Source organism: Suillus fuscotomentosus (genome assembly GCF_016647785.1).
Source record: "Suillus fuscotomentosus strain FC203 chromosome Unknown F5891scaffold_259, whole genome shotgun sequence".
Taxonomy (NCBI): Eukaryota; Fungi; Basidiomycota; class Agaricomycetes; order Boletales; family Suillaceae; genus Suillus; species Suillus fuscotomentosus.
Genome location: NW_024539771.1, coordinates 7,193 through 33,916, shown reverse-complemented (window position 1 = coordinate 33,916; position 26,724 = coordinate 7,193). Strand labels below are relative to the sequence as shown.

Here is a 26,724-nt window from a genome sequence, read left to right as displayed (position 1 = left end):
CCCTGGATCCAATCCCTTCTTTCGCACCTCCTGAAGTCAGTTCCCCTATCGAACCCGTTGTAGATGAGGAATCTTGACTAGACATGAAAACACTTAAAACAAAAGGGTGCTCAACAGCAAGACCGGGATATGAGACAACGACTCAACCCAAGGGACAACCACTGAGAGAAGTTCCTCAAAATAAAGTGGAGGGAAACTCTATGAGCTAGGTGGGCGCTAACAGGTGCAAGAAGATAACGCACGCGAAGGCGCGCCTTGAGCGTTAAGGGAAAGGTCCTATTGAGGAGTGAATGCCCAGATGGATGATTGACAGGAGAATAAGATCTTATAACAAGTGAGGAGGTGATCTATACACTTTCCAGTACACAAAGATAAGGGGAAAGTAAGTACCAGAACCAAAGGAAACCCTTCTGTATTTAAGAATGGAGATTGCGCTAAGCGGCGCGCTTCCGAGCGCGCTGTAGAGACTCGTGTGTCTCATGGTGTGATATGGCAGGTTTCACTAGGAAGTATACAGCACAAACTCGCAGCGTCATTCTGTGCGCTACCCACAGCTATCTCTATATGACGCGCAGCTTTCCCACGCAACGCGCGCCATGCGCGCACCATTCCCGCGCTTCGCGATGTATACGCGCGCGCGCGTTCCTGCGCTTGCGCGCCCTATAGCGCCAGCCATTCAGATGCATCCATCCACTGTCCACCAAGCTTCCTAGTACGTATATTTCCATTTCCTTTATTAGCATAGTTCCACCTTTATTTTTATCATAGTTTCTCACTCATATATATCCTTACATACCTACTCAGTAGCGCTTCGGCTCCGCATGACCGCGCTTAGGCGCGCTATATAAGCGCCAGCAGTACATACTACACTTTACCTACTTTTCCTACTTTTCACTTACTAGTTACTACCCACTTACTACTTAGCAGAATATAGTAGAAAGCTATTCCTTTACATTTTGCACTCTTATATCTCTTATCTTGCTTTATATCACTACTTAAGCTTAGTTTCTCATTTCCGCATACGCGCGCGCACTTTCCCGCGCTTCGCGCTAATACGCGCGCGCGTTCCCGCGCCTTTGTACCTTGCGCGCTCCTGCGCTTTCTCGCGCTTCGCTTAAGCGCACACTTCTAGATCCTTGCTGCACTCACTTCCCCTATAGGGTCGAACGCACTTGTCTCCTCAAGCAACGCAGACTAGGCAACGCGCGACCTATCAACATTTATAGATACTGCCAGGAGCATCATTTGTTCCTAGTAGTATTGTTGTTTCTACAGCGCTCCCAAACCGATGTAGAAACAACAATACAGAGAGGAACAAATAATGCTCCTAGCTGTATCTATAATAGTTGTAGGTCGTGCGTTGCCTAGCCTGCGTTACTTGAGGAGACAAGTGCATTCGACCCTAAAGGGGAAGCGAGTGCAGCCAAGATCTAGAGGTACGCGCTTCAGCGAAGCGCGAGAAAGCACAGGTGCGCGCAAGGCGCGGGAACATGCGCGCGCGTATGCGGAAAATGATAAAGACTAGACTCAAGTGATAATATAATGCAAGAAAAGAGAAGGGAGATGCGAAGTATAGACAAATAGACTTCTACTATATTCTGCTAAGTAGTAAGTAGGTGATAACTAGTAATTGGGAGGTAAAAGTCAGGTAAAGTAATAGTATGTACTGCTGGCGCTTATATAGCGCGCCTAAGCGCAGTCATGCGGAGCCGAAGCGCTACCGAGTAGGTATGTAAAAATATATATATGTGAGAGTCCATGATAAAAATAAAGATGGAATAATATGCAATGAGAGAAATAGAAATATACACTCTAGAGAACATGGTGGACAGTGGATGGATGCATCTGGATGGCTGGCGCTAAAGGGCGCGCAAGCGCGGGAAAGCGCGCGCGCGTATACATCGCGAAGCGCGGGAATGGTGCGCGCATGGCGCGCATTGCGTGGGAAAGCTGCGCATCATATAGGAATCACTGTGGATAGTACACAGAGTGATGCTATGAGTTCGTGCTATGTACTTCTTAGTGAAAACTACCATATCACACCATGAGAGGCATGATTCTCTACACCGAGTAACCATATCAACTCTAATTATAACTAAGTTTAAATAGACTTTCTATATGTAGCGCGGACGTCGGACCGAAGATTTTATTAGTTCAATGGACAAGATAGGAATAACGCACCAGCGAATCAGTAAGGACATGGGACGAATGGACAGACAATAGTGCGAAGACCTAGGAGAAGGTGCGCAAAGTGCGCATAGCACGTGCGCAGGTAAGGCGCGCCTAAGTGCGCGCGAGTACGGATAAGGCGTGCGCGAGACTGGTCCTTAGGATTAGAGCTGTAGCATATAGGAATGTATGGGTAAAGGCCGGATATTCGGCATTGAGACGCGTGAGTCTCTACACCGTCCCCACTAGACACTGGGCCGTCTGGTGTTGGGCCCCAGGATTCAAAGTCGGCCCAAAACAAGACTTCGATATCGGCTGGGCGGAAGCCGCAGCACTCGAACTCGGCCTTCGCATGGCCTTGCATCTAGGTACCGCCTATCTGTTTTGTCTGAACTGCTCCCCATTGATGATATTTAAGGCATTATTCCTGCCGGCACCACAGTAAGCACAGTGTACTTAGTCCATTTGGACAATGCTGGAATAGTGGCTGTGGCCAACAAAGGCCGTTCCTGCAGTGCACAGACAAATGCTATTCTAAAGCATGTGTACCGTTTGCAGGCAGACAACGGCATCCGCCTGCACACAATCTTTGTCCCCACCCGCATGAACATTGCGGACGCCTTGTCTCGTGGCGACATCACTTCATTTCTGACTGGCTTTCCCAATGCAGTGGCATCAATGCCGATTCCCTTGCCTCTGCATTTAGCAGACAAGATTGTTCAATCATTGTAAGATCCTTATACCATGTATCACCAAGCCACAGGCACGAGCCTCCCCCACCCTCAGCACCTTACATCGAGTCTTCTCACCTCTGCCCGCATTGCAAGGCAGCAGAAAGGCTATTCACATGGCGAGGGCCAAACTCACCTCCTCCGGCAACTATAGAGCACCCGGTCATCTGCCATTTGGCCAGTATTGCTACCTGTGCGTCACTCCGAGATGCAGCAAGCTATGGTGCTGGATTGCGCAAGTTCCACAGATTTTGTGACATCTTCTCAGTTCCTGAGTCCAACCGCCTTCCAGCATCTTTTGAGTTACTCCACTCCTTTGCCTTATGGGTGGTTGCTGACCCAAATTCTGGTGACCCACTGTTGTCCACCGAAGGCAGCATCCCTTTCGGACCGGTCTCAGTGGGAGTCGCACGAAAATACTTATCGGCAGTACGCGCATGGCACATCGCACAAGGATGGCCCCCACCACTATCTGATTCCAACCACGACCGAATTAACTGGTCACTTCGAGGCCTTGAAAACCTACATGGTGGTCGCAGAAGGCCTATTCGCCCCCCCATCACACTATCCATGCTTACAGCTCTCAAAGCCACCCTAGTCTTGTCAGATCCCTTTGACACGTGCATTTGGGCCATGGCTGCCTGTGCCTTTTTCAGGATGATGCGCTTCGGCGAAGTTTCAGTCGCATCCCGCGCAGCCTTCTCCCCTTCCAAACACCTCAATCGCGCAGACACATTCTTTGATCGTGACCTGCGATGCAAGCCCTATGCACGTCTAGACCTTCCATCAGCCAAAACCGCACGTCCTGGGGAAAGGCAGTCAGTTTTCCTCAATGAACAGGGTGATTTGTGCCCTCTCACAGCCCTCCATAACCTGGCAAGTGTTGTTCCCGCACTTGCCAGTGACCCATTATTTTCATGGCATGACAGCAAAGGCGATGTCCACCCAATGGCCAAAGTACGGGCAATAGAGCGGATCAACTCAATACTGGTGGCCTGGGGATGGGGCACTACCTTCGGACACTCCTTTCGCATTGGCGGTGCTTCGTTTTACCTTGCAAAAAAGGTTGATCCAGAAATCGTGCGGATCACCGGCCGCTGGAAGTCCTTAGCTTATGAAACATATATCTGGGCGTTTGAACAAATTTCCTCGCAACATTTGGCCAACGCTGCATTGCTCTAGTGGCCGCCTACACTCTCATTGGGCTGAGCAGCTGATTGCCGCAGGTCATTCCGGCATAATGGGTGAGCGGCTCCACCTGCTCGCGTACCACCCCGAGCTAATGCTCGGCCCAGCCCAACCTGTTAGAACATGTCAGTGACCCTAGAGCTAGATGAAGCTGGATCGAAGAGCAAAGAAAATTCTCTATGTTCATTCCTCTGGCAGTCATATGTAGACTCATAGGAGCGGTCTGTCGGAAAAAGTTATTTTTGTTTGGCATGCCTTATGAGGCATTGCAAGCCCTCAATTGACCGAGCTGCCTTGGAAGTGGACCCGAAAATCTTGCAAGCGAGGCTCAATTGATACTTGCAAGTTGCAAGCTGATTTGGAACCTCATTCAGAGACAGATTAGGACAGATTTTCGCAAAAGTTTCACTTACGTCCTTTCCAATTGACTTGGAAACATTTCGGGTGATCTTGCAAAGCCTCAAGCTCAGCGCTCAAGAGGGGTCCCATTTTTGGAAACCTTTCATCAGCAAAACCCTCCTGGGCTAAATATCAGTGATTATCGACAATTATTGACAAATTACTCAAAAAGCGACTGATTTCAAGGATCGCATAGATTATGTTACCCCAAGAAACTTTGACAGAAATGTTTCTAATCATTAGTTATTTGACTAATTTGTCGAGCATTTGAGAGACCATCCATTCAAATTTCGGCAAACAGTGTTCACCAATTTCCCCACCATCAGACAGCATTACACGAACAAATTAGTTTTTGATTAGAAAAGGGTATGTAATAGCTAGTAATATCTGGAATAGAGATATGTATCAATCAACACCATGACTCGGAGTCTCGACAATCTTTGAATCACATAGGTACACCAAAAGAGCAGATTCCCGTCACTAGTCTTCCTCCATACCCTCAAGGTCAAGCAGTTCGAAGGCGTTCAGCTCGATGTGATCCCCAGTAGCACCATTCCGTTTCAACTTACTGCAAGCCAACGGAATTTCGGGACACTTCGACTTGTTCTTGGAGATTTCGACAAAGCGTGACACGAATTTCACACCAATGGCCCTTGAGCTATGAAAGAGCTGGTTAGATATCAACAATATGAGGAGTTCAGCCTGGTTTAAGGTCAATTAGAATATCCTGGGTATCGAACGAGGATCAACAGACTTACATCCTGCGAATGGTGGGAACGACTTGGATCAGTAGCCCTTGCTCGAATGAGGACCAACACACTTACTTCCTGTGAATGGCAGGCAACGATTTGGATCAGCGTGACCCTTGCTCGAATGAGGATCAACAAATCTACATCCTGTGAAGGGGCAACACCTTGGATTAGCGTGGCTGTTGCTCGAATGAGGATCAGCACACTCACTGCCTGCGAACAGCGGGCAACACCTTGGATCAGTGTGGCTGTTGCTCAAATGAGGATAGACAGACTCACGAATTGCAAATGGTGAGCATGAACGACAGGCCCTGACAACTTTGATCAGCATGGCTCGACCTTGAAGCAGAATTGGCACACTCGGTCTGCAAACAGTGGGCAATGACAAGCATGAAAGGACAACTATGAACTGTTAAACAAAACTTTTTTATATATCTAAGACGTACCTATCAGCTTGATGGTTGAGGCTGACAATGTTAAGGAATCATAATGAGGGATCAATGTCGGAAGTTCAAAAGTTCAAAGGTTTTCAAACCAAAGTCATGTGAGTCAAACAAATACATGTAAATGGTTTGATTTCAATATCAACCAAACAATCACGTGAACAAAACAAATATGTGCAAATGATGAACTTCAACGAAATTTCAATGTTTTTTTTTTTTTTTGAAAAGTGAGTTTATTATTCAGCAACTGACACTGTCTAGTCCTAAATAAACACTTATAGCGACGTACTGGCATCGTCCGAGGAAAAATGCTACTTATGCACACTCTGTTACTGGGAGTAGTGTGGGGCTCCATATACTACCTGGACACCTCGGTCTGCGGGGGCCGGGGTAGTTTAATACCCACTAAAACCTCTAGGGCGGTCACCCAGTCTTTTTCTGTTTCGTATTTGTCATTGTTTATTTCGATTACATCAGCCCATGTATGGTAGATTTGTGACGTCGTTTTGGTTGATCGCTTTGTTTTGCACGCTGTCACTCGGTCTAGTTGTAGTCTTTGATTTATGATATTCATCCATCGTTTCGTGACGTGTTCATCGGTATGTGCTTGGTCTCTAATGACACATTCGCACCTTATTACCCATATAAGGTATGCTGATTCTGAAATTAAGATCTTTAGGAGGCGCGATGCCCCTTTTGTTGTTGTGTCGTGTTTCCAGTCGTTTTCGTTGAGGGCTTGTGTATTCCTCGGGAGTGATATGTTGCCGCTTCCTAATGTGAGTCCCAATGAAGGTTTGGGCCATGGGCTATGTTTATTTGGCCAAAGGTTTTTCGCTAGGCTCCATATTTTCTTTCTTATTGGGTTGGTGCATTGGGTCAGTATGTGTTCCATTGATTCTGGTTCTTCTCCACAGGATTGGCATCGCGCTCAGTGCCCGAAATTGGGTATCTGTGTCCAGAAATCTCTGATGTGGTGTAGAGACTCATGCCTCTCATGGTGTGATATGGCGCGTTACACTAGGAGTACATAGCACAAACTTGCAGCATCACTCTGTGTGCTATCCACAGATATTCCACTATGAGGCGCAGCTTTCCCGCGCTTCACAATGTAGGCGCGCGCGCGCGTTCCCGCGCTTGAGCGCCCTATAGCGCCAGCCATCCAGAAGCATCCATCCACTGTCCACAAAGCCCTCTAGTGCGTATATTTCCATTTCTTTTATTAGCATATCATTCCACCTCTATTTTTATAATGGACCCTTACTTATATATATCTTTACATACCTACTCGGTAGTGCTTCAGCTCCGCATGACCGCACTTAGGCGCGCTATATAAGCGCCAGCAGTACATACTACTAGAGACACAAGTTTTCCACTTACTTTTCACTTACTTTCCCTTTAACTTACTAGTTACCACCCACCATTTTACTTAGCAGAACATAGTAGAAGTCCATTTGTCTACACTTCGCATCTCTCTTCTCTTATATTGCATCATATTAGCACTTGAGTCTAACTTCTCTATTATTTCTGCATACGCGCGCACGCTTTCCCGCGCTTCGCGCTAATACGCGCGCGTGTTCCCACGCCTTCGTGCCTTGCACGCACCTGCGCTTTCTCGCACTTTGCTTTGGCGCACACTTCTAGATCCTTGCTGCACTCGCTTCCCCTAGGGTCGAACGCACTTGTCATCTCAAGAATAGCAGACTAGGCAACGTGCGACCTCACAACATTTATAGATACAGCTAGGAGCCTCTTTTGTTCCTCATTGTATTGTTGTTTCTACAGCGGAAGGCATTGTTTAACATTTTGTATATGAAGATTTGGACCTTTTTGGAGAGGTCGTTGTTTCGGCATCCTTGCCATATCGTTCCATCTGTCTCCAGTGTTTTGGTTAGTGCTTCAATGGCGTATCTCGTGATGTCTAGCATGCCTAAGGTCAGTCTTTCATAGTCTATTTGTTTCTTTATCACTAACACTTTATAGGCTGTTTTTTGGTTGATTTTCGACAATTTTGCGCCCTGGAGGTCAAAGTTTCGTGGTACGTATGTATTGATGACGTCGGTGGTCGCTTTCGATGCGCTGTTTTGGGCGAGTAGGTCAGCTTTTTCATTTCCCGTTACTTGACTGTGTCCCTTAACCCATTGGAAGCTTGTTGGTGCCGAGCATCGGCGTAGCTGGTACGCTATTGCTTTGAATATTTGGGTGTTTGCCACATCAATCCACCCGTTATTCTCCCAATCATCGAGGTGGGTGTTTAGGCCGTTTATTACATACTTAGAGTCTGTAACTATTTTAATGGGTGTTAATGGGTTTGCAGTTTGTAATGCTACTAGTACTGCCACAAGCTCTCCTATCTGGTTTGAATGGTGCGTCCCGGGCATGCTAATTTCGCGATTCATTGGGTGATTCTCGTTGATCCAGATCCCTCCTCCGCACTTTGCGTTATATTTGCCGTTGTTGGTACAGGAGCCATCTGTGAAGATGGTGAGTGTGTTGTCGTTCATTTGTCTTCCATTGAGTGGGACACGTAGTCTGTAAGCAGGTATTTCTACCGGTCTCGATGGGTCTACGGAAATGTGAAAGCAGTCTGTCAGGCTGTTCCAGATTGTGATGGAGGGATTGAAGAGGATTTCTCCCTGTGGTTGTGTGCGAGCTTGTGCGTTTTTTTCTAGGCATCTGTGTGTTAATGTTAAGTAGTCTTTTTTGGGAGTCGTATTGGGGTTATATTTCGGTAGGAGGCTATCTAGTATGTGTTGTGCTGTCTGTGCACATTGATGGGGGTTCTTACATCCCGCTAGTCTGTCGTTGATACAGTCGGTGCATGTACATGTGGCTTGCGGTTGGTGGGGAATTTGGTTTGTTATTCGTTCAGCAGTATTTCTTAGGTGTTTTACTGATGTCACTTGGTGTGTTTGTCGTAGGCAGTTGTTTTTTGTTTTATGGTAGGTTCTTGGTGGAGTGCCCATGTGTAACCAGGCCGGGAGTTGGTCTTTGAGATTTTTGGAGATCTTTAGAGGTGCGAAGCTTACGTGGTGTTTTCTAGCGGTTTTTAACATGTTTGTTATCATATACGGCAGTTTATTTGCTCTTTTACCCTTGGCGGGAGGGTTCCAGGATGATAGGAAATTACGTAGGTCAGTGTTGTTGGTGATTCCTTCTGGTTTTAATGTGTTGATTATGGTGTCAGCGACGAAAGCCCATGTTGGTCTATGAGGTGTTGTGTCCATGTAGGCTTGTAGCCATGTTATGTCTATTGCTTCGTTTCTTACTTTGACATTTAGAAGACCAAGGCCTCCTTCAGCGATGGGACATTCTAGTCATCCCGTGCTTATTGGTGGGGTTGTTTTTCCATCCCATATAAAGTTTCTGATTATTTTGGTGATGGTGTTCTCAATACTTTTAGGCATTCCTTGTGCCTTTGTGAGGAATTGCGTCATTCCGCCGACTACCATTTGGATGATCAACTTCTTCCCATCGAGGGAGGGGTGTCCCATATTCCATCTGTTAAGGTTGTTTTCGATCTTTGTTAGTGTCGGTTCCCAGGATGCTGCTTGTTCTGTCTCATTGCCTATCCAGGCCCCAAGTGATCTTATAGGGCTGCCATCCTTGGCTATTCTGACTTGGTCTTGCCAAGGTGCGTCAAGGCTATTTAGTTTTCTGTCTTGTATTACTGAGGTGCGGTGTTCCTTGGTTCCAATAGGTAATATTTCAGTTTTTTCCATGTTGAATTTCACGCCTGATGCTGTGCACCAGGTTTGTAATATTGTTTCTAAGTCTGAGTATTTGTCATCTTTTGAGAGGTATATCGTGGTATCATCTGCGTACATATTGACCTTTACTCGTTCTTGTATGCCAGGGATTTGGTATCCTTTCACTTTCGGGGAGTTTCATATTGCGCAGGCCAGAGGTTCTATCGCTAGGTCGAATAACAGGCAGGATAGCGGGTCACCTTGCCTCACTCCATGTGTTACTTGGAACGGTGAGCTGAGGAAACCGTTTATTGCTACTCGTGTATACACTGATTGATATAAGGTTTTGACAGTATTTATGAACATGCGTGGGAGGTTAAAGGCTTCTAGTGTTTTGAGTAGGTAAGAGTGTTGAATTCTGTCATACGCTTTTTCTTGATCTAGGGCTACAATTGCGCCATTTTCTTCCATTAGGTCAGCATATGCGGTCATTGTTTGGGCTAAGCGGATCGGGTCAAAAATAGATTGCCCTTTTATGAAGCCGCTTTGGTCCGGGTGAATTAGTCGGTGTATGTCTTTGGTCAGTTGTATGGTGAGGGCTTTGGTGAGTATTTTATAATCTGTGTTCAGTAATGTTATTGGTCGGTAGTTTTCTATTCTAGTGCAGTCTTTTTTCTTATATAACGGGCACATCCATCCTAGGGTGAAGTCCGAGTCCTGGTTGACTCCGTGAAGTTGGATATCGTTCATTACAATGGTGAGCATTTTGATTATATTGAAACCTGGCTGGTTTTTCTTACTCGTGTCTGTGTATTTGTCGTGCAGGTGTTTCCACAGCTTGTATGGGATTCCGTCGATACCAGTAGCACTTCCTGATTTTGAGGACATCAGTGCGTTGAGAACGTGTTCTTCTTGTAAGAGTTCATTGAGTTGGTTTGTTTGTGTTTCAATCTTTTGACTTGCCGGTATTTCTGCTAGTGATGTTCTTCTCGTATTTTGCTGGGTCTGGTTATGGTGATGGGAGTTGTCGGTTGTTTGTATGTTTTCGTGGTATGTTCTTGCTATTTCTGCCATTTCTTCTGATTTCGTGGTGTAGTTGTTGGTTCCAGGTACGTGTAGTCGGTATATTATATCTCTTGGTTTTTTTTGACTATTTATTTTTGACCAGTATTTGCTTATTTTTTCACCTTGTGACGCCCATTTCGACTGGGCTTTTAGCTGGGCTCTTTTGTTTTGCTTCCTTTGTAAGTGATCTATTTCTTTTTCGATGATAATACAGTTTATTCTAGTAATTTCAGAGGAGTCTATGTTATTTAGGTTTGTTGTTTTCCGTAGGTCTTTCATTAGGGTCCGTATTCGTTGATTAAGTCGTCCTAGGTGTATTTTCAGAGTTTCTTTTGCTATGTTGGTTACCTTCGTTTTGAAGATATTCCAGGATTTTTGCGGGTTGTATGTGTTGTCTCATACGTTCATTTCCTCCATTGTTTGTTGGTTTTCAGTCCCTAGTTTTACGATCCTCTTGATTAGGGTTTCATCTGTCATTATCCCTATTGGCCACGACCACCTTCCCTTCCCTATGTGTGGTAGTCCGGGCGGTGCGAATCTCGCCGACACCATGTGGTGGTCTGTCGGGATATGGCTGATGTGTGAGTCCCAGTCCATCATGCTTTCTACATGGCATGTTGAGGTGTAGATTCTGTCTAGGCATGATAGAGTATTGTGATTGCTACTGAAGGTGAACGTTCTTCGATTTGGGTTTTCGAGGCGCCATGTGTCTTGTAGGTTTAGTGTTGATCTTAGTTCTCTCAGGGCTTCGGTGGCTGATTCTTGGTTGTATCGTGTGGGAGCACGGTCTATTGGTTCTTCGGTGATGTTAAAGTCCCCTACCATGAAGTCTATATTGCCAGCATGTGTCCTTGACCATTCAGAGTTGATTTTTTCCCAGAAGTTTCGATGTTCATTCGCGTTATTTGGTGCATAGATGTTCATTATATTGATGGTCTCATTATTGTGCCATTTTAGAGACAATACTGCCGCTTGTCCTGGTATCAAGACTTTCATAGCGGCATCCATGGTATTTGTTATTTCTTTGTTTAGAACGAAGGCAATTCCGGCTGAATTGCCTGATCGAATTGGGTCACTTGTGCTTAGGACTCACAAGCGTCGGGAGAATAGAGTGTCGATTTGGTTTTGGTGGTCTGTGGTCAGGTGGGTCTCTTGTAGGCATAGCACACCTATCTTTTTGTCTCTTACTGTTTGATTTACTGTCGTCCATTTAGATATTTGATTCTGTTCGAGGTGTGTTGATGTCCGTCCTTTCATATTGAGGGTAGCTATTCTAATGTTCACTCTAGTTTTCTTATATTCGTTCGTGCTGGTATGAGTTTGTTGAGTTGCTTGGTGTTGGCTGGTGTTGGTTCCTGTGGTTGTAGGCATAGGGGGCGCTGCTTGAGTTGTGGGTGGGTGGATATTGTTCAGGGGTGGCAGGGGTTGGTTGTGTCGTGTGAGATCGTTTGGGCTTCGTACGTGTGGTATGTTTTTGTTATTATTGTTTTCCCTATATGGTTGGGTTGATGTTGGTCTCGGTAGGATGATTCAGTATTCTGGCCTTTGGATTTCGCTCCTTTGCACGGTGTTTGGTTGTTGGCGTGGTGGTGTGTTTGGCAGGGTAGGCCTCAATGTCTGTGATTGGGAGTAGACATGTTCACGGTAATGGTTACGGGGTGCGTGTCTTTCATTGATGGTGTTCTGTTGCATTAAGTTTTGTGGTACCAGGTTGGGTACCATAGGAGTGTTTCCACCTCCGAACTCTTGTGTAGCGTCTTCGAGGGTGGGCCCAGTGGCTTGAAGCCCAACCTCTCTGCTTCTTGAGAGGAGAAAACCAGGACCATGAGAGCTACCATGTGGGGGAGTTGTGTTACTTTGTGGGGGGGTGGTCGTGTTACCAGCAGCTTCCGAAATGACCATTAGGAAGAGGGGGCTGTCATATCCCGGGCAACCACGGTGGACGTATGCTCGTGCTTTCAGAGGTAGGTATCCCGTTACCTTTCTCATCCGGCGGTGGCTTAAGCTTCTCAGCGCGGCGGGTCCTTGACCTCAATAGGTCTCTGCTGTTGGCAATTGCCGTCGAGGCTACCAAAGCTTTCCTGTCCTGCGGGGCAGTCAGTATATTTGGGCCCAGAGTGCGCCTTGGCAAACTGTGTGAATCAAGTTGATAATCTATCGTTCAGGATTTAGATTATCGTAGATTAGGTTTTCAATTTTAAGAGTTTTCGGGGAGCGCTTATTGATTTTGTGGTGTGACATGTTTGCAAGGCTCGTGAGCGTGTTGTTAGTTTGTTATCATGCTGCATGAGACTTCAGGCATGTGACGGAATGAATGTGATTATTGTGTGTTGATGAGGGAGGCTGGGTAGGTAGGGTTATAGGATGTATGTGCTGTGTCTAAGGCAAAACTGAGGAGAGGGAGGTGTATGTAACGGTGGTGATTGTTCTCGGCTGTGTATGTAATGCATTCGTCAGGTTATATACTTGGATGCTCGGGAGGATCAAGTTAGGTGCTTCGTCCCTGTCTGCCACCTCTACCTCTTCCTAGTTGGCAGGATCCATTTGTGGAGTTCCTGTTCCCCACCTTCGGGCCATTCCAGTTTGGAGTGAGGGGGAAAGGGCACAAGCCACGAGGGTGCGCGAGAGAATGGCATATTTGGCATGCGAAGAGCGCTGTAGCGACTCCGCAGCCATCCAGGTTGGTGGGGTAAGTGAGGGAGCTAAGGTAGAGTCTGAGATCAGTCCATGTTTTCGCGTTGTTGGTGGGACTCGTAGCGAAAATGTTGAAGTGTGGGACTGAGAGTCCTCCAGGTACTTTGAAATTGAGGGTCTCGGCTTGGCAGGATGCAATGAAGTCCCTGGTAGCTTTGTAGATCATCTCATCATCAGGTAGCCCACTGTAGAGACTCGTGTGTCTCATGGTCTGATATGACAGCTTTACACTAGGAAGTACATAGCATGAACTTGTAGTGTCACTCTGTGTGCTACCTGCAGCTATCTCTATATGAGGCGCAGCTTTCCCGCGCAATGCGCGCCATGCGCGCACCATTCCCGCGCTTCACGATGTATGCGCGCGCGCGTTCCCGCGCTTGCGCACCCTATAGCGCCAGCCATTCAGATGCATCCATCCACTGTCCACCAAGCTCCCTAGTACGTATATTTCCATTTCCTTTATTAGCATAGTTCCACCTTTATTTTTATCATAGTTTCTCACTCATATATATTTTTACATACCTACTCGGTAGCGCTTCGGCTCCGCATGACCGCGCTTAGGCGCGCTATATAAGCGCCAGCAGTACATACTACACTTTACTGAACTTTCACCTCTCACTTTACCTAGTACTTACTACCTAGAAAGTCGCAATAGAACTCTATTCCTTTACATCTCGCACTCTTCTCTTATATTGCATTATATTATCACTTAAGCTTAGTCTCTCTACCATTTCTGCACGCACGCGCGCGCTTTCCCGCGCTTCGCGCTAATACGCGCGCGCGTTCCCGCGCCTTCGTACCTTGCGCGCACCTGTGTTTTCTCGTGCTTCGCTTCGGCGCGTACCTCTAGATCTTTGCTGCACTTGCTTCCCCTTAAGGGTTGAACGTGCTTGCCACCTCAAGCATAGCAGACTAGGCAACACTCGACCTACGACATTTTTAGATACAGTTAGGAGCATCTCATTGTTCCTAGCAGTATTGTTGTTTCTACACCGCATTTAGAGAAGAAGCTTTCAATGTGGTTGTAAGTCTCGTCTTGCGCCCAAGTCTCTTGGACGGCTTGGAGGATGGTGGCTGCATCCAGCGTCGTGAAGCCGGATAGTCCAAAGAGGAGATCTGGGGGGTTCATGCAGTTGAAGGGTAGGGCTTCGAATGTGATGTCCGTTGTAGACCATATACATTGTTTCAGGATAAAGTCCTTGGTCTCGTTGGAGATGCTATGAACTAGGAATCTGTTTGGAAGGTTCTTGGCTCCTTTTCCACCCTGGGGTTGCAGGGGGGGAGACGCGGATGGGAGGAGTGTCTTTGTTGAGGGACTCTGTGATTGTTGTGATATTGGCGCGAATGCGCTCCACAATTATGGCGGCCCTCTCAACTACATCTTTTCCTGAGTGATCGAAAACCCTGACCATAAACTTCGGATGTTCAACTTGAAACCAGGCAAGTAGGACTTTATTCTCTAAGTGGTCGAAGATTTGCGCGGAATGCAACATGTACACTTTAGGGAAACCTCCAGTTGGGGCTTGGGTGAACTGGGGAAGGGAGATGGCGTGGTTCGTGCTGTTTTGACTGAGCACAGACCTGTTCATATCTGCTAATGCTAGGTGCGCCAAGATAGATTGCTCCTCGGGGGTCAGGATGTGGTCTATGGTTGGGCTAGTAGAGTCGTTCATAGTGTGGTCTACTGCGGGGTTGCTGGGGGTGTGTATGGAGTTTGCGAGACTGTTGGACATTGGTTCGTCATTGCACGGGTTGGATGTTTTAACGTTGAACTCCCAGAATACCAGGAGGTCAGGGTTAAGTGGGTGAACGCGGTCTGTAGTACCTGAGGGGGTCGGTGTATCAGGAGGGGAGTGTGGGCTCAGGGGGGATGGTGGAGAGGGGGGGTCAGGTATGTAAGGGATAAGGTCCATAGCACATTCTAGATCTTCTTCCGGCAGGACGTCGGGGGGAAAGAACTTTGGTCCAGACCTGGATGGTTGAGATGATGTGCGGGGGGTGGAGGGGTAAGGGCGGGAGGCCTGGGATATGGCCTTGAGGGAAGTGGGTTCTTTCTCTTTCATCTTAGGTTGGACGGGGAGATAAGTTGGTGGGGGGTGGGGTTTTTATACCTTTTCTTGGGTGCAATGTCCCTCGTTTGTTTTTCGCCAAGGTGGGTCGGTATTGGCGTCGTGGCCAATGTAATTTTGGTTTTTCGTGTTGGCTGTGTGCTATCTGAGTTTTGCTGGTGGGTGTTAGTTTCATATGGGGGTTGTTAGCGGTGATATGTGTTAGTGAGAGGATGGCTTGTGTTCACTTTTACGTGTATCACTTGCTGTGTTCTCTCCTGGCGTCGTTTTGACATCAGTTATGTTCTTAAATGTTTCTTGATTGAGTATGATTAGTTTCGGTTAACCTAGGCCTGTGAGTGGTTTTCATCGTGTTTTCATCGTGTTTTTCTACGTGTCGGTACTTTCATTGGTTGGGGACGGCTGACGGCGGCCTTGGAGTTTAGGGGTGTATCATTGTTCCTGTAGTTCATATAAGTTATAGATTGATTTAGTATATGGCCAGTTGGTTCTGTGAGCTATGACTGCTCTACCTTGCCCGCATTTTTTAAGTGTGGGAAGATTCGTCCATGGTAGTGGTACGAAAACAAGGGCCCCCGAAATTTCAATGTTCTGGTCTCAGCTTTTCCTGCATATCATTTGAATGGTTTACTTACACCGTTCCTGTCTGCTCCTGCGTGAAATAGCGGACTTGATAAACTCTCAAGGTTACTGCGCGGTGGTGACACAGTGGCTAGTGATACATAGATAGATAGATTGTAGATAGACATACTTTTTCAAAATTCAGATAATTCTCGCTAATAATTTGTTCTTGTTCAAATAATCCATCTGACATTATCTAACATTATCATTCTTAATGTAATTATGTGAATTCACAATGTTATGTAAACTTTAGCAAATTTATGTAATTTTGCCCTGGGAGGGTTTTCCTGATGTTGGAAATTTGCGACATTCACAATCAAACCAACGAATAATTTTCCAGTACTGCAGACAAGATCCACACTTTGTGGGAGCTCTTGTACGGTTGTGTAACGGACCACGGCGTAGTGAGAATGAGAAAAAAAATGCATGATTGATTGCACGCGGATGGGTTTTTTCGGGCGAAAGCCCCCGATACTGACCCCAACTTGTACTACAAAAGTGAGCCGAGGTGAGCTGCGAGGCCTGCGATTCCCAAATCAGTAGCGATGCAGCAAAGCGGACTTCGGATCCCCAAATCGTAAAAGCTGCAAAGCAACACATCAAGATGAAGCCAGATGAGGAGACAGTTAAAAAAATAGTAAGAAGGTGTCCGCGTGAGCATAAGTACGGGCATCTGTGTAAATACAGGCATCCGCGACAATGCCGCATATCCACGTCAGATCAAGATTCAATGCAAACATCTGCGTCAATGCAGGCAACCAGGTACGTGCGAGCATCTGCAGGCATTCGCGTCCGCGAAAGTGCATGCACACAGCAGCACATGTTGTTGGCAAGGACGAACTTGACTCTCGCTCGCCACTGGCAAAAGGTGTCATGATGACTGTTTAGATCATCCGGCGCGGGCCTCCTTGGATTTCTGATGAGAAACCTGACGGGAGTTCATAACGGTGAACTTTCTACACGAGTAAGCTTGAGAGAGCAGTGCAGTAGCACCTTCGAGTGCTCTCTACTCATGGCCAGATTCCCCGCCGGACTTGCCCTCATTGCATGCAGATGCACGCGAGGATCAGAGCCATCAGAGCTCACCAGAGTTTGTGGCAGAGAAGAAAATCCAAAAGGCGCCAGATTTTTCTGGCCCGGAAATATAGCCTGGGCTGTCGGTGGTGCGCAGTTCGAAAAGAGAAGCAGTCAGCTTATTCTGTGACCATACACTCGTACCTCGCTTTAGGGTAGAATTCCAATCACTTAGCGCCCCCGTCTGTGGCTTTCAAGATTATAGAGTATAGCTCACAAGAAAATTTGTGACAGAGCCCAAATCGATTTGTAACTTTTCCACTAAATCAAGAGGAGCTGACAAGAGTAATATGTTACAACAACATCCGTTTTGCCCACCTCGGCATCGCGATGCACTCCCGCACATTTTCAATCCCGCTCATCCAGCTAATCAGACGTTCGAACCCCAGCCCATAGCCCCCATGAGGTGCGCTTCCATACTTCCTTAAATCCACGTACCACCCGTATTCTTCCTCCTTGAGACCATGCCTCCGTATAGCCTCGACCAAATGAGAGGACCTCTCTTCTCTGAGCGACCCACCCACGAGCTCACCGATGGAAGGAACTAGAAGATCAAAGCACGCTACAGTCTGCCCGTCATCATTAGCTCGCATATAGAATGGTTTCAGGGAAGTTGGGTAGTCTGTGACAAACACAGGACCGCCAATAAGTCGTTCCGAAACCCAGCGCTCGTGCTCGCTTTGCAATGCTTTCCCCCACGCAGGCTCGAATTCGAATCCTACTCGAGAAGAAGCATGGTAGTTCTGCAGCTCATTTACAGCATCGGTATATGATATGCGTGTCCAGGGGATTCCTGGGCGCGATGCATCTTCCAGAGATTTGAGTTTTGCTTCGTCGCCATCCTTCCAAAGGAGGGCTTGTTCTGATCGACACTGAAGGACATGTTTGAGAGACTCCTCGACCACATCACATATGTCCCCGACGTGGTTAATAAATGCCCATTCAGCTTCAAGCATCCAGAATTCGGCGAGGTGCCTATTTGTTTGGGAATGTTCTGCCCGGAAGCAAGGAGAGAGCGTGTAAACCCGAGACAGGGAAGCAGCAAGGGCCTCCAGATGAAGTTGCGAAGATACAGTAAGATATGCAGGCTGGGAGAAAAACTCGGCTTGTGCGCTCGGATCGGGCGATTGCTTTGAAGGAAGGGCGGAAGAAGCGGGCGAGACACGAAACGTTTCACCGCCGCCCTCGCAATCGTTTGAAGTCAGAATGGGCGTGTGCACGTAATGGAAGTCTTGGGCCTGGGTTCGGATGTGTCAACAACAGGGCAGACGATGGGATGTCCATTAGCACCTCATAATAACTATGTAGCATCCGGAGGACAGAGTCACGTAGACGGAGCATAGCAGCATTGATATCTGTTCGGGCCCTCAGATGAGCATTGTCCCTCAGAAACTCCACGGGTAAGGCTTGCTTCTGGATAGGGTAGGCCTTCAAAGAGTTTCAACTAACATTGACGACCTTTTGTACATCAATAACGCGTACCTCTGGGTTACATTCGCCCAAGATATCAACCGCCTCAACTTGCAGTTCATATGATTGTCCACGGCCCATACTTTGGACCAGATTGCCACAAATGCGGACACTGGCGCCATTGGTTAAGCTGAGGAACAGTATTATAGACCTCTATGTTCAGAAATGCCTTGGGAACATACTTGTGTGGTGTAGCATCTGGCTTCAAGACTGCTTGCAAGCCGGAAGCACAACTTCCATCGTTAATCACCGCGAAAGTGACATTTTTCTGTCTTCGTACAGATTTGATCCAACCACTCAATTGTACTTCAATCGCCTGGCCAGCCGGTGGCAATGAAGACAACAGCTGTCGGATCGTTGGCCGCAACGACGTTGAAGCTGTCGCAAAACGGCGCAGTAGCATGAAAGAAACTTGCACAGCCACACGTATTTTCGAACCATTTTTGTTGTGATCTTGACAATGACATTATTATGTATGGTCTGCAAAATGACTCCAAGCCATACGGGAAGCCTGGCAGGATAACTCATAAATAACTGATACAAACCGAGCGAATGTGTAGCTCGGTGCAATATTTTAGCATTAGCAAAAAAAAACAGAAACACGATATACAGATGTGACAATGCAATACGAGCATGATATTTTCAGGACTGAACCATCAGAAACCCCTTCCTCGTCCCCTTCCCCTCCCTCGGCTGCGCCCGCGGTCAACTAACCCCCCTCGTGCACGGCCCCTTCCGCGTGCATCATCCTTTTTCCTGCCTTTGGGTTTTGGTGCGTCATCCACTAATAGAGTATCAAGAGGGAGGGCATCAGGAAGCACGAAGTAGCGGATATTGTTGCCGCGGATAGATAGGGAGTCGAGGGATGTTGGGTCCCGATTACGGGCTGTCATTTTGACAGTTTTGAGGTGGGTATTCATCTGCATATCTACACCTGTAAAAATGGTTTAGATTTTGTAGTGTTGGTTTTGTTCGGATCTGACACACCAGTAATTGTGCCATGGACTACAGAACCGTTCTTGAGCTCAATAGTCACGGTCTCATTATTGAGTTTCATCAAGAATCTGATGAAAATAAGGGTCAGCGCCCGATCTTTGTGATGCACAAAATGAAAGTGATCTTGAAAATGTCAGACCAAGACGAAAGAAACGTCTGCAGTATTCACCTTACGAGCTTCATGGTGGATTACGTCGATCCTGCAGCTGTAGTACTGTCTGAGACTGATCGAGTGTCGAGTCGGCGCCCCTGTTGACTCTTGTTTGTGTGGTGGATCGATTTGCCGTCATATCAGCGGTTGCATAATACATTTTTCATAGTCCGCTGTATTGCGAGGGCACGCCCTGACTAATCACATCAGCCACGACGCTTTCGAGAAGATTCAATAATCACAATATTGACTTTGCCCGTCATACATTTATATAATTGTTGATTTGATTATAATCTGTGAGTGTTATTCTCCGAATTACGAATCGATGTTGTATTAATGGTTACTATGTTTTCCTAGAGGCTCGCTGTCTTGGGAAACTGAATCTTAGTGTTTGTTCTTATTTTGAATCTGCATGCCCGTTGCTCCGAACAGTAATTCGGCCCCTAGTGCGTAGTAACGTACACCAAAGAACACTTGTGGGCTGAGTCACTGTGAGTGAAAAGCCAATTAATTTTACCGGCCTGACTAGCTCATTTTCACGAGCTCGTTGCAAGTGGCAACTCCCGCCTCCGCTCATCGCTATAAGAACAGTGCTGAGGATTTATTGCATGCCGACTAGAGTCTCTGGGAGTTACTAATGACTTTGTCCATGAGGACATTCGTCACCGCTGCAATCTGTATACTTTCTGCAGCTACGTCTGCCAATGCTATCACGAACGGTGTTGGTAAACTGCCTGGTCTGTTTCTCAGTTCTTCCCGATGCGATGATGCTTCATTGACGTGTTTGGTGCAGTAATGGGTTACAATGGTACGTGCTGTTAGTAGTGCAGGAGCTCACCATTGACAATCAGTCCCTGTGGCTGTCAGCTTGGAACGCTTTTGCGGTAAGTGAAAATTCTCAACCAAGAACAGTGGCCTCATCGTAGTATTCGATAGTGCAACGTCAATGAGACTCTCATCATACAGACTGCGAAATACATGAAGGAGTATGGCCTCCTGGTGAGTATCGTTGGCACATCTAAATCAGACAAATTTCACTGGTTTACTTCGTTGTAGGATGTTGGCTATAACCACGTCAATCTTGACGATTGCTGGGCTATGAAGGATCGTAGCTCTACTGGCGAGGTCATATCGGGTTGGTTTTTGTTAAAAATCGAATCCATGTGCTAATCAACCCTCATCAAAGATAGCATCAGGTTTCCAAGCATGAGAACACTCACAGATCAGCTCCATGCTCTTGGCTTGTACGTGAACATGTATTGTCCGTACTACAACACCATTCACACATGCCTCCTAGCTACGCAGGCATTGTATGAAGGTTACCTCTGACTAAAATATAATTTCTCACTGTCAGTCTTAGTATTCCGACTCTGGCTGGTTTACCTGCGCCGGATTTCCTGGCTCCTTCATGCATGAGGAACAGGACGCAATGACCTTTCAATCCTGGGGTTTCGACTTCCTCAAGTGAGCACTACTCATAAGGATGACTAGAAGGTCACTAACAACTCAATTTAGATATGATAACTGCGCCAGTAAGCATATCAGTGACCAGGAACTACCAGCCAATGCTGACCATTTTCGTTCCAGTTCCATTCGATGATATCATCCGAGAGGGCATGGTCGGAAGTGGGTAGAAATCCTCTCACCGTAGTCCATTTCCTAAACATTTTGAGCTATAGAGTACCAGCGCATGGCAGACGCTCTCGCTGCGGTAGCGAAGAAGACTGGCACTACTCTAATATTCAGTCTGTGTGAGTGGGGCTGGGTAAGTCTCATCTCCTATACTCATTTGTATTGCATCTCACGTATCTGACGATCTTCTCAGAGTCACGTTTGGTTGTGAGTATCAATCTCATCTTGATAATCACTGTCTCACAGGAAAAGTATAGGTGGGGTGCCCAAATTTCTCACAGTTGGAGAGTTCGTCACCTCTCATCTAAATTCTGGCGTCAAACTGATCAGAAATATGATTAGATTGATGATGACATTGCGCCTCAATGGAACTCGATTTCTAGTATCATCAACTCGTCAGTCACTGCTTCACGGGAAACCTTCTTCTCCTAATATTCAATACAGCGTGTCGTTCATTACTCAAGCTACTGGCTACTATGGGCGCAATGATCTCGACATGGTAGGTCCAACCGAAGGTCTCCTTTGTAATAGTACTTAGTATATCATTCAAATGACAGCTCGAAATAGGCAATGGGGACCTCACGTACGACGAAGCAAAAACCCACTTTACTGTGTGGGCTCTTGTTAAGGCCCCCTTGCTCATTGGCACCAACGTGGGTACTTCATTCATTCCAAACAATGCAGCCGTCCAGCGCTCCTCACGTTTAGCTCGCCACTATAAGCCAGGAAATGCTCAGTATCCTGAAGAATCAAGAGATCATCGCGGTTAACCAGGACCCCATCTATGGCACTAGCATCTCGCCCTTCCGCTGGGGCATCAATGTACGTTACTGCCTTCTTGGTGTTTTTCTATCATACACATCGTTGGCTGAACAGTCTGACTGGACCTACGATGCAACACACCCTGCTCAATACTGGAGTGGTCCCAGTGAGAACGGAACGGTTTTCATGCTTGTACGTAATCTCAGAACCTCGGTATCATAGTCATTTCAATAATGATCTACTCCAGATTAACACTTTGAACGAGCCGGCTAACCTATCTTTCAACCTCACCGAATCTCCTTGGATTCGCGCCGGCATCCAGTATTCCGTCCGGGTAGGCTCTCCCACACCACGTGGCACTTCGTAGTCATTATTGATCATTTTTTTGGGATAGGATCTGTGGACACACACGAATAACGGCACCGCTGTGCGTAGCTTCACGGCCATGAATGTCCCCGCGCATGGTGTAGTGGCGCTATTGCTCAATGAAGATGGGAATGAACCCGCTGGGTTGGTGCCACCCTGTGCTGGCCAGGCTCTTTCACAATGCACTGCTCAGGATGGGACGAAATACTCATGAGCCACGTCTAGTCTTGCCCCTGACTCGGGAAGTAGCCGCAATGAATATTTGTGTACATATATTTCTCGACTTCAAAATTCAACGTAAAATTCGAAGGATTAAACCACGCGGATTTGCTAGAGTTGTCAGCTGATATGTCGGCCCTACAATTCTACAATTATTCAAATAAAAGGAATCTACAAAACGAGATTGGAGATCAACCCGAGAACCAAGAGCAATTTTGAAACCCAGCCCTGTTGCTGTGTGGCTTGTTACGATGTGTCTAACGTATACCAAGCACAAGCGGCCGTCGTACCCATTGCTTAGAGTGTTGGGGGAACCATCCGCGAGTCCAGTACCGACAGTATACCTTCATATGTGGCTTCTATGGCCTGGAAGTACTCCTCCGTGTTCTGATCTTGCATGTTGCCAGCGGGTACATCCAACGTAAACGATGGCTTGAAGCGGAGATAACCAGAATACTCGGGGATATCAGCGTCTAGGGATAGCGGAATCCCTCCCTGTTAGACACAATGTATCAACATGTGACGAGCCAGAACCTGAGATTCAAACATACTGCCACAGAAGTGAGATATGTCCAAGCTCGCGCGGCATTGGACATGTTATAACCACCTAAAGCCTAGGATGGTATGCGGGAAGATGTTCTGATAAGTAGCACCATACCTCCGCCAAGTAACATTTTTTTCCCTTGCCATTCATGGATGATGCGATGTATGCACCAGCCGAGCGAGCCTTCGCCACCTAAGGACCAGTTGAAGGTTGCCATGGGATCACCCGCTAGGCCATCTAAGCCACACTGAACTATAATGAAATCAGGTCGAAAGATGTCCTTGACATGTTCGACGATAGGCCAAATGCGGAGGAATGTTTTGTTGGATGCACCAGCTTTAAGTGGCACTGATAAAGTGAAAGGATCGAAGGCCGGATCATCGACGTCCGGAAGGGAAGCGAGGGGGGAAAGAGGGAAAAATCCTGGAGCTGCGTGATGAATAGATAGTGTCTGAAAATAATTGTTTGGGTCATATATTGTCAACGACCCGAGGTGCACGCACAAGAACTTGAGCAGCAGTTGTGGAACCAGGTTTGTGAAAAGCTTGTGACACTGCATCTGAAAAATGAAGGTCAAGGTCGAGATACATCACACGTGGTTTCTTCAACGGATGTGTAGAAGGTATTGTTCGTTTGAGGAAAAGAATAGCGAGAACGCAATCAGCTACGTAACAAAAACCTGAAGCCCGTGCTTTTTTGGCGTGATGTCTGTATATGATGACACTGAAATTCCAAGGAAAGTTCGCCATGAACTAAGCGAGCACTTACCTTCCGCCATCCCAGCAAATGGCTATGTCCGAAATATTGTTTCTAATCGTAGCCGCTCCGGTCAAGGTAGCGCCAGCGACTAGTGTGATGTAGTCTTTGATTCCATGAAACATGGGGCAGTCCTACATAGTGATACATTGACAGGTCGCGAAACGACAAATCTGTTTGGTATACGCACGTCTTCAAGCCCAAACTCTGAAGCTTCTAGCAGGTTCTGCGCATCGCTTGATTGATTCATGACGTATTCGAGATAGTCACGAGTATGGTAAGCCAAGAGCTCCTTCTGGCCAGCAGGCCGTGGTCGCACAACCAGGAATCGTTGGGACTCTTGACCAGTGCATGTTGCCAGAAGTCCATATGCGTGAACGAGTGAATAGACGAGGAGAGAACGGTTTCTATTGGAAGGTAGACGTGAAGATATCTGCCACGGTGGTGCAGAATATCCGAGAAAATGGATTAGACGTCACCCGATGACACACAATGGATTCGTAGGTACTCGTACTCACTTTGACTAAGTCTTCTGAGAAGATGTAGGCCACGGGTCTAGCATGCAACCCAGTAGTAGATTCGACACGGCAGTCCATCTGAGTCTAGTCTGTCACGGCGGGACGTCACAGTAGTCACGTACACTGCAAATACTGCTTCAATCATCTGCTTTCTTATACATGGATTTTCATCGCATCAACGATACCAATTGAGAGCCTATATGTCACGTCGGTATACGAGCAATTGAAAGTACACCCTTTCTCGTACGTAGAAAAACTGATTGAGATATGTACAATTCAAACGCTGTGACTGTATTAGCACCTTGTTTTGTACCCCTTCGATGCGATAATACAAAGTGATTAACATGATAACCCAATTGAACTCAGTTGTGAGGTCACTGGTTAGGCTTCATTAGTAGACAACGCCTTCCGCAAGAGCTGGATCGAATTCTCCTCCTGCCGACCGAATATTTCAAGAGCTTCTTTGATCTTTCGAGAGGTTTCTGCATCTTTTGGAAGTGCAATCTGTAAGGCAGCTGCGTTGTTGGACAGATAGTCAACATCAAACACTGTATTTCAAACTTGAGATTGCGGTTTGAAATCGAAAATGCAACAAACAAACCAGACTTTTCTTCGATCACTTTCAATGTGACAGCGGCCAACTCATCATCTGATCTTCCGGGAGCAACAGCGAGCAGAGCGAGAACCCTGTCCGAAATTGTCAGATGATGCGGACGAAGTCTTGTTAGAGCAACGGCCTGCAAAAGTGATATGCATGAACATGCATGAATTCGTCAATCTCAATGCTCACCTCGTCTACTGTAATGATACTGATTGCACAAAGCAGGTTGAGTGGATTATACTTTCAGGGTTAAGTACAACTTTTACCTCGCTGGCATCACAGTCGTGCTAATTTGTCTCTCTTTGAAGGCTTGGATGATGGAGTATATGATCGGTGACATAGGATGCTGCCGAACGGGGTCGCTGTATTCAATGTATGAGGAGGAACCTTCAGGAAAGTGCACTCGTAATTCTGGAGGCTTTGATTAGATCTCACTTATAGAACCAAGTCTGGAAAGCCTACCATTGAAGTAAGGTGCAATATAGAGACATCCCGCCTGCGATGCTGCCATAGCCTGCGGGACAGAGAACAAACAAGTTGCGAGTGTGCGGATGCCACTTTCCTCTAGCTCCTTGCACGCAAGGATACTTTCAGGTGTGGCTGGTATTTTTATACATACCCTATCTCTGTGAGAACCACTATCAGTCTGCCTTCTAAAAGAAGGACTAGAATGTTCTACCCACCTAGATATGCCGTGTTTGCCAAAGACACTGATAAGAGCCTTTGCGTGTGCAACGGTGGCATCTTTGTCGTACGCCGTGCGAGGGGATGTCTGTACGAGAACCCTACCCGTCTTGTCTAGATAAGGAATAACTTTGCTAGCTAGAAGGACAGTCTAGATAATAGAATTTCAAGTTGATCGATGTGCATTGTGATCCCAATCATACATACCACGAGGTCGAGCACCTTCAAAATACCGTCCTCTGTTAATATGTCGATTGCGGCATCTTGGACATACTGAGACACAAGGGGTTCCAGGTTCACGTCCCACTGTACTTGTAACTGGCCATTGACAATCGCCTGGTTAGATGTCATGGAATGAAACGTCGTTGAGACAGACAAGGATTCGGCTGCCTTGGCATCCATTGAATCGATGTCCACGAGAATCCCTAGGGCTTGTATCTGCGACAGCAAGGTATTCGCCATGATAGCAATTTGATAGAATTGGTGAGTATCAAGGTTGAACGTTGAACGTTGATCGATATCTCGAAGTGCCTCCGAGTGAATCCCAAACCCCGTGTCCATATTTTTACGTACCGATCACGAGCAAAGACAATGCCGTCTCTTTCGTACCCGTTATTGCCCACTACAAGGAAAACGTCTCTCACAACCCCTGGCGCTGGCCAATGCTAGTGGGAGATGTCTACCAAGTGTCTCCATTGCAAGTACTTCCCTCTTTATCTTTGGAAAGCATTCCGCGTCTCATTGCCCTGGTCTCTGCAAGATCAACCTGAATGCGGTGGTCCATGATGTGAATGTCACTCATAGTGTAACGGGAACGGACTGCAAGGGGAACCCAAGGCCAGACTTCCATAGCGGGAGGCTATGACTCTGTCTATCGAGGACAGACTACGACACGCGGCGCGGCGCGAGGGCTACCGACTACGAGCCAGGACACCTGCTACTGCGCCCAGACCTGCCTAGGTCTGATGGGACGCCCCGCTCCAGTAGTAAATATAAATTGGCACGATGCATCATTTCAGGTCCACAATCCCCGATTCCTAGGAGGGCTTTGTTTTGATGATCAGTTATTTCCCTGTCATCCTCGTGGTGAGGTGTGATACCCCGTGAGCTTCATTCGGCATCGGATGTTCCATTTAA

General features: G+C 46.9%; 1 protein-coding gene across 1 annotated transcript; it reads left to right on the top strand.

Annotated features, from left to right (window-relative positions):
- Positions 1–2,772: 2,772 nt before the first annotated feature.
- On the top strand, positions 2,773–4,082 carry F5891DRAFT_988909 (uncharacterized protein; the record flags this gene model as incomplete). The annotated part of the gene is made up of 2 exons (XM_041378040.1): positions 2,773–2,897; positions 2,927–4,082. 2 exons carry the CDS (start codon positions 2,773–2,775, stop codon positions 4,080–4,082), a joined length of 1,281 nt encoding a protein of 426 aa, XP_041216618.1.
- Positions 4,083–26,724: the final 22,642 nt, after the last annotated feature.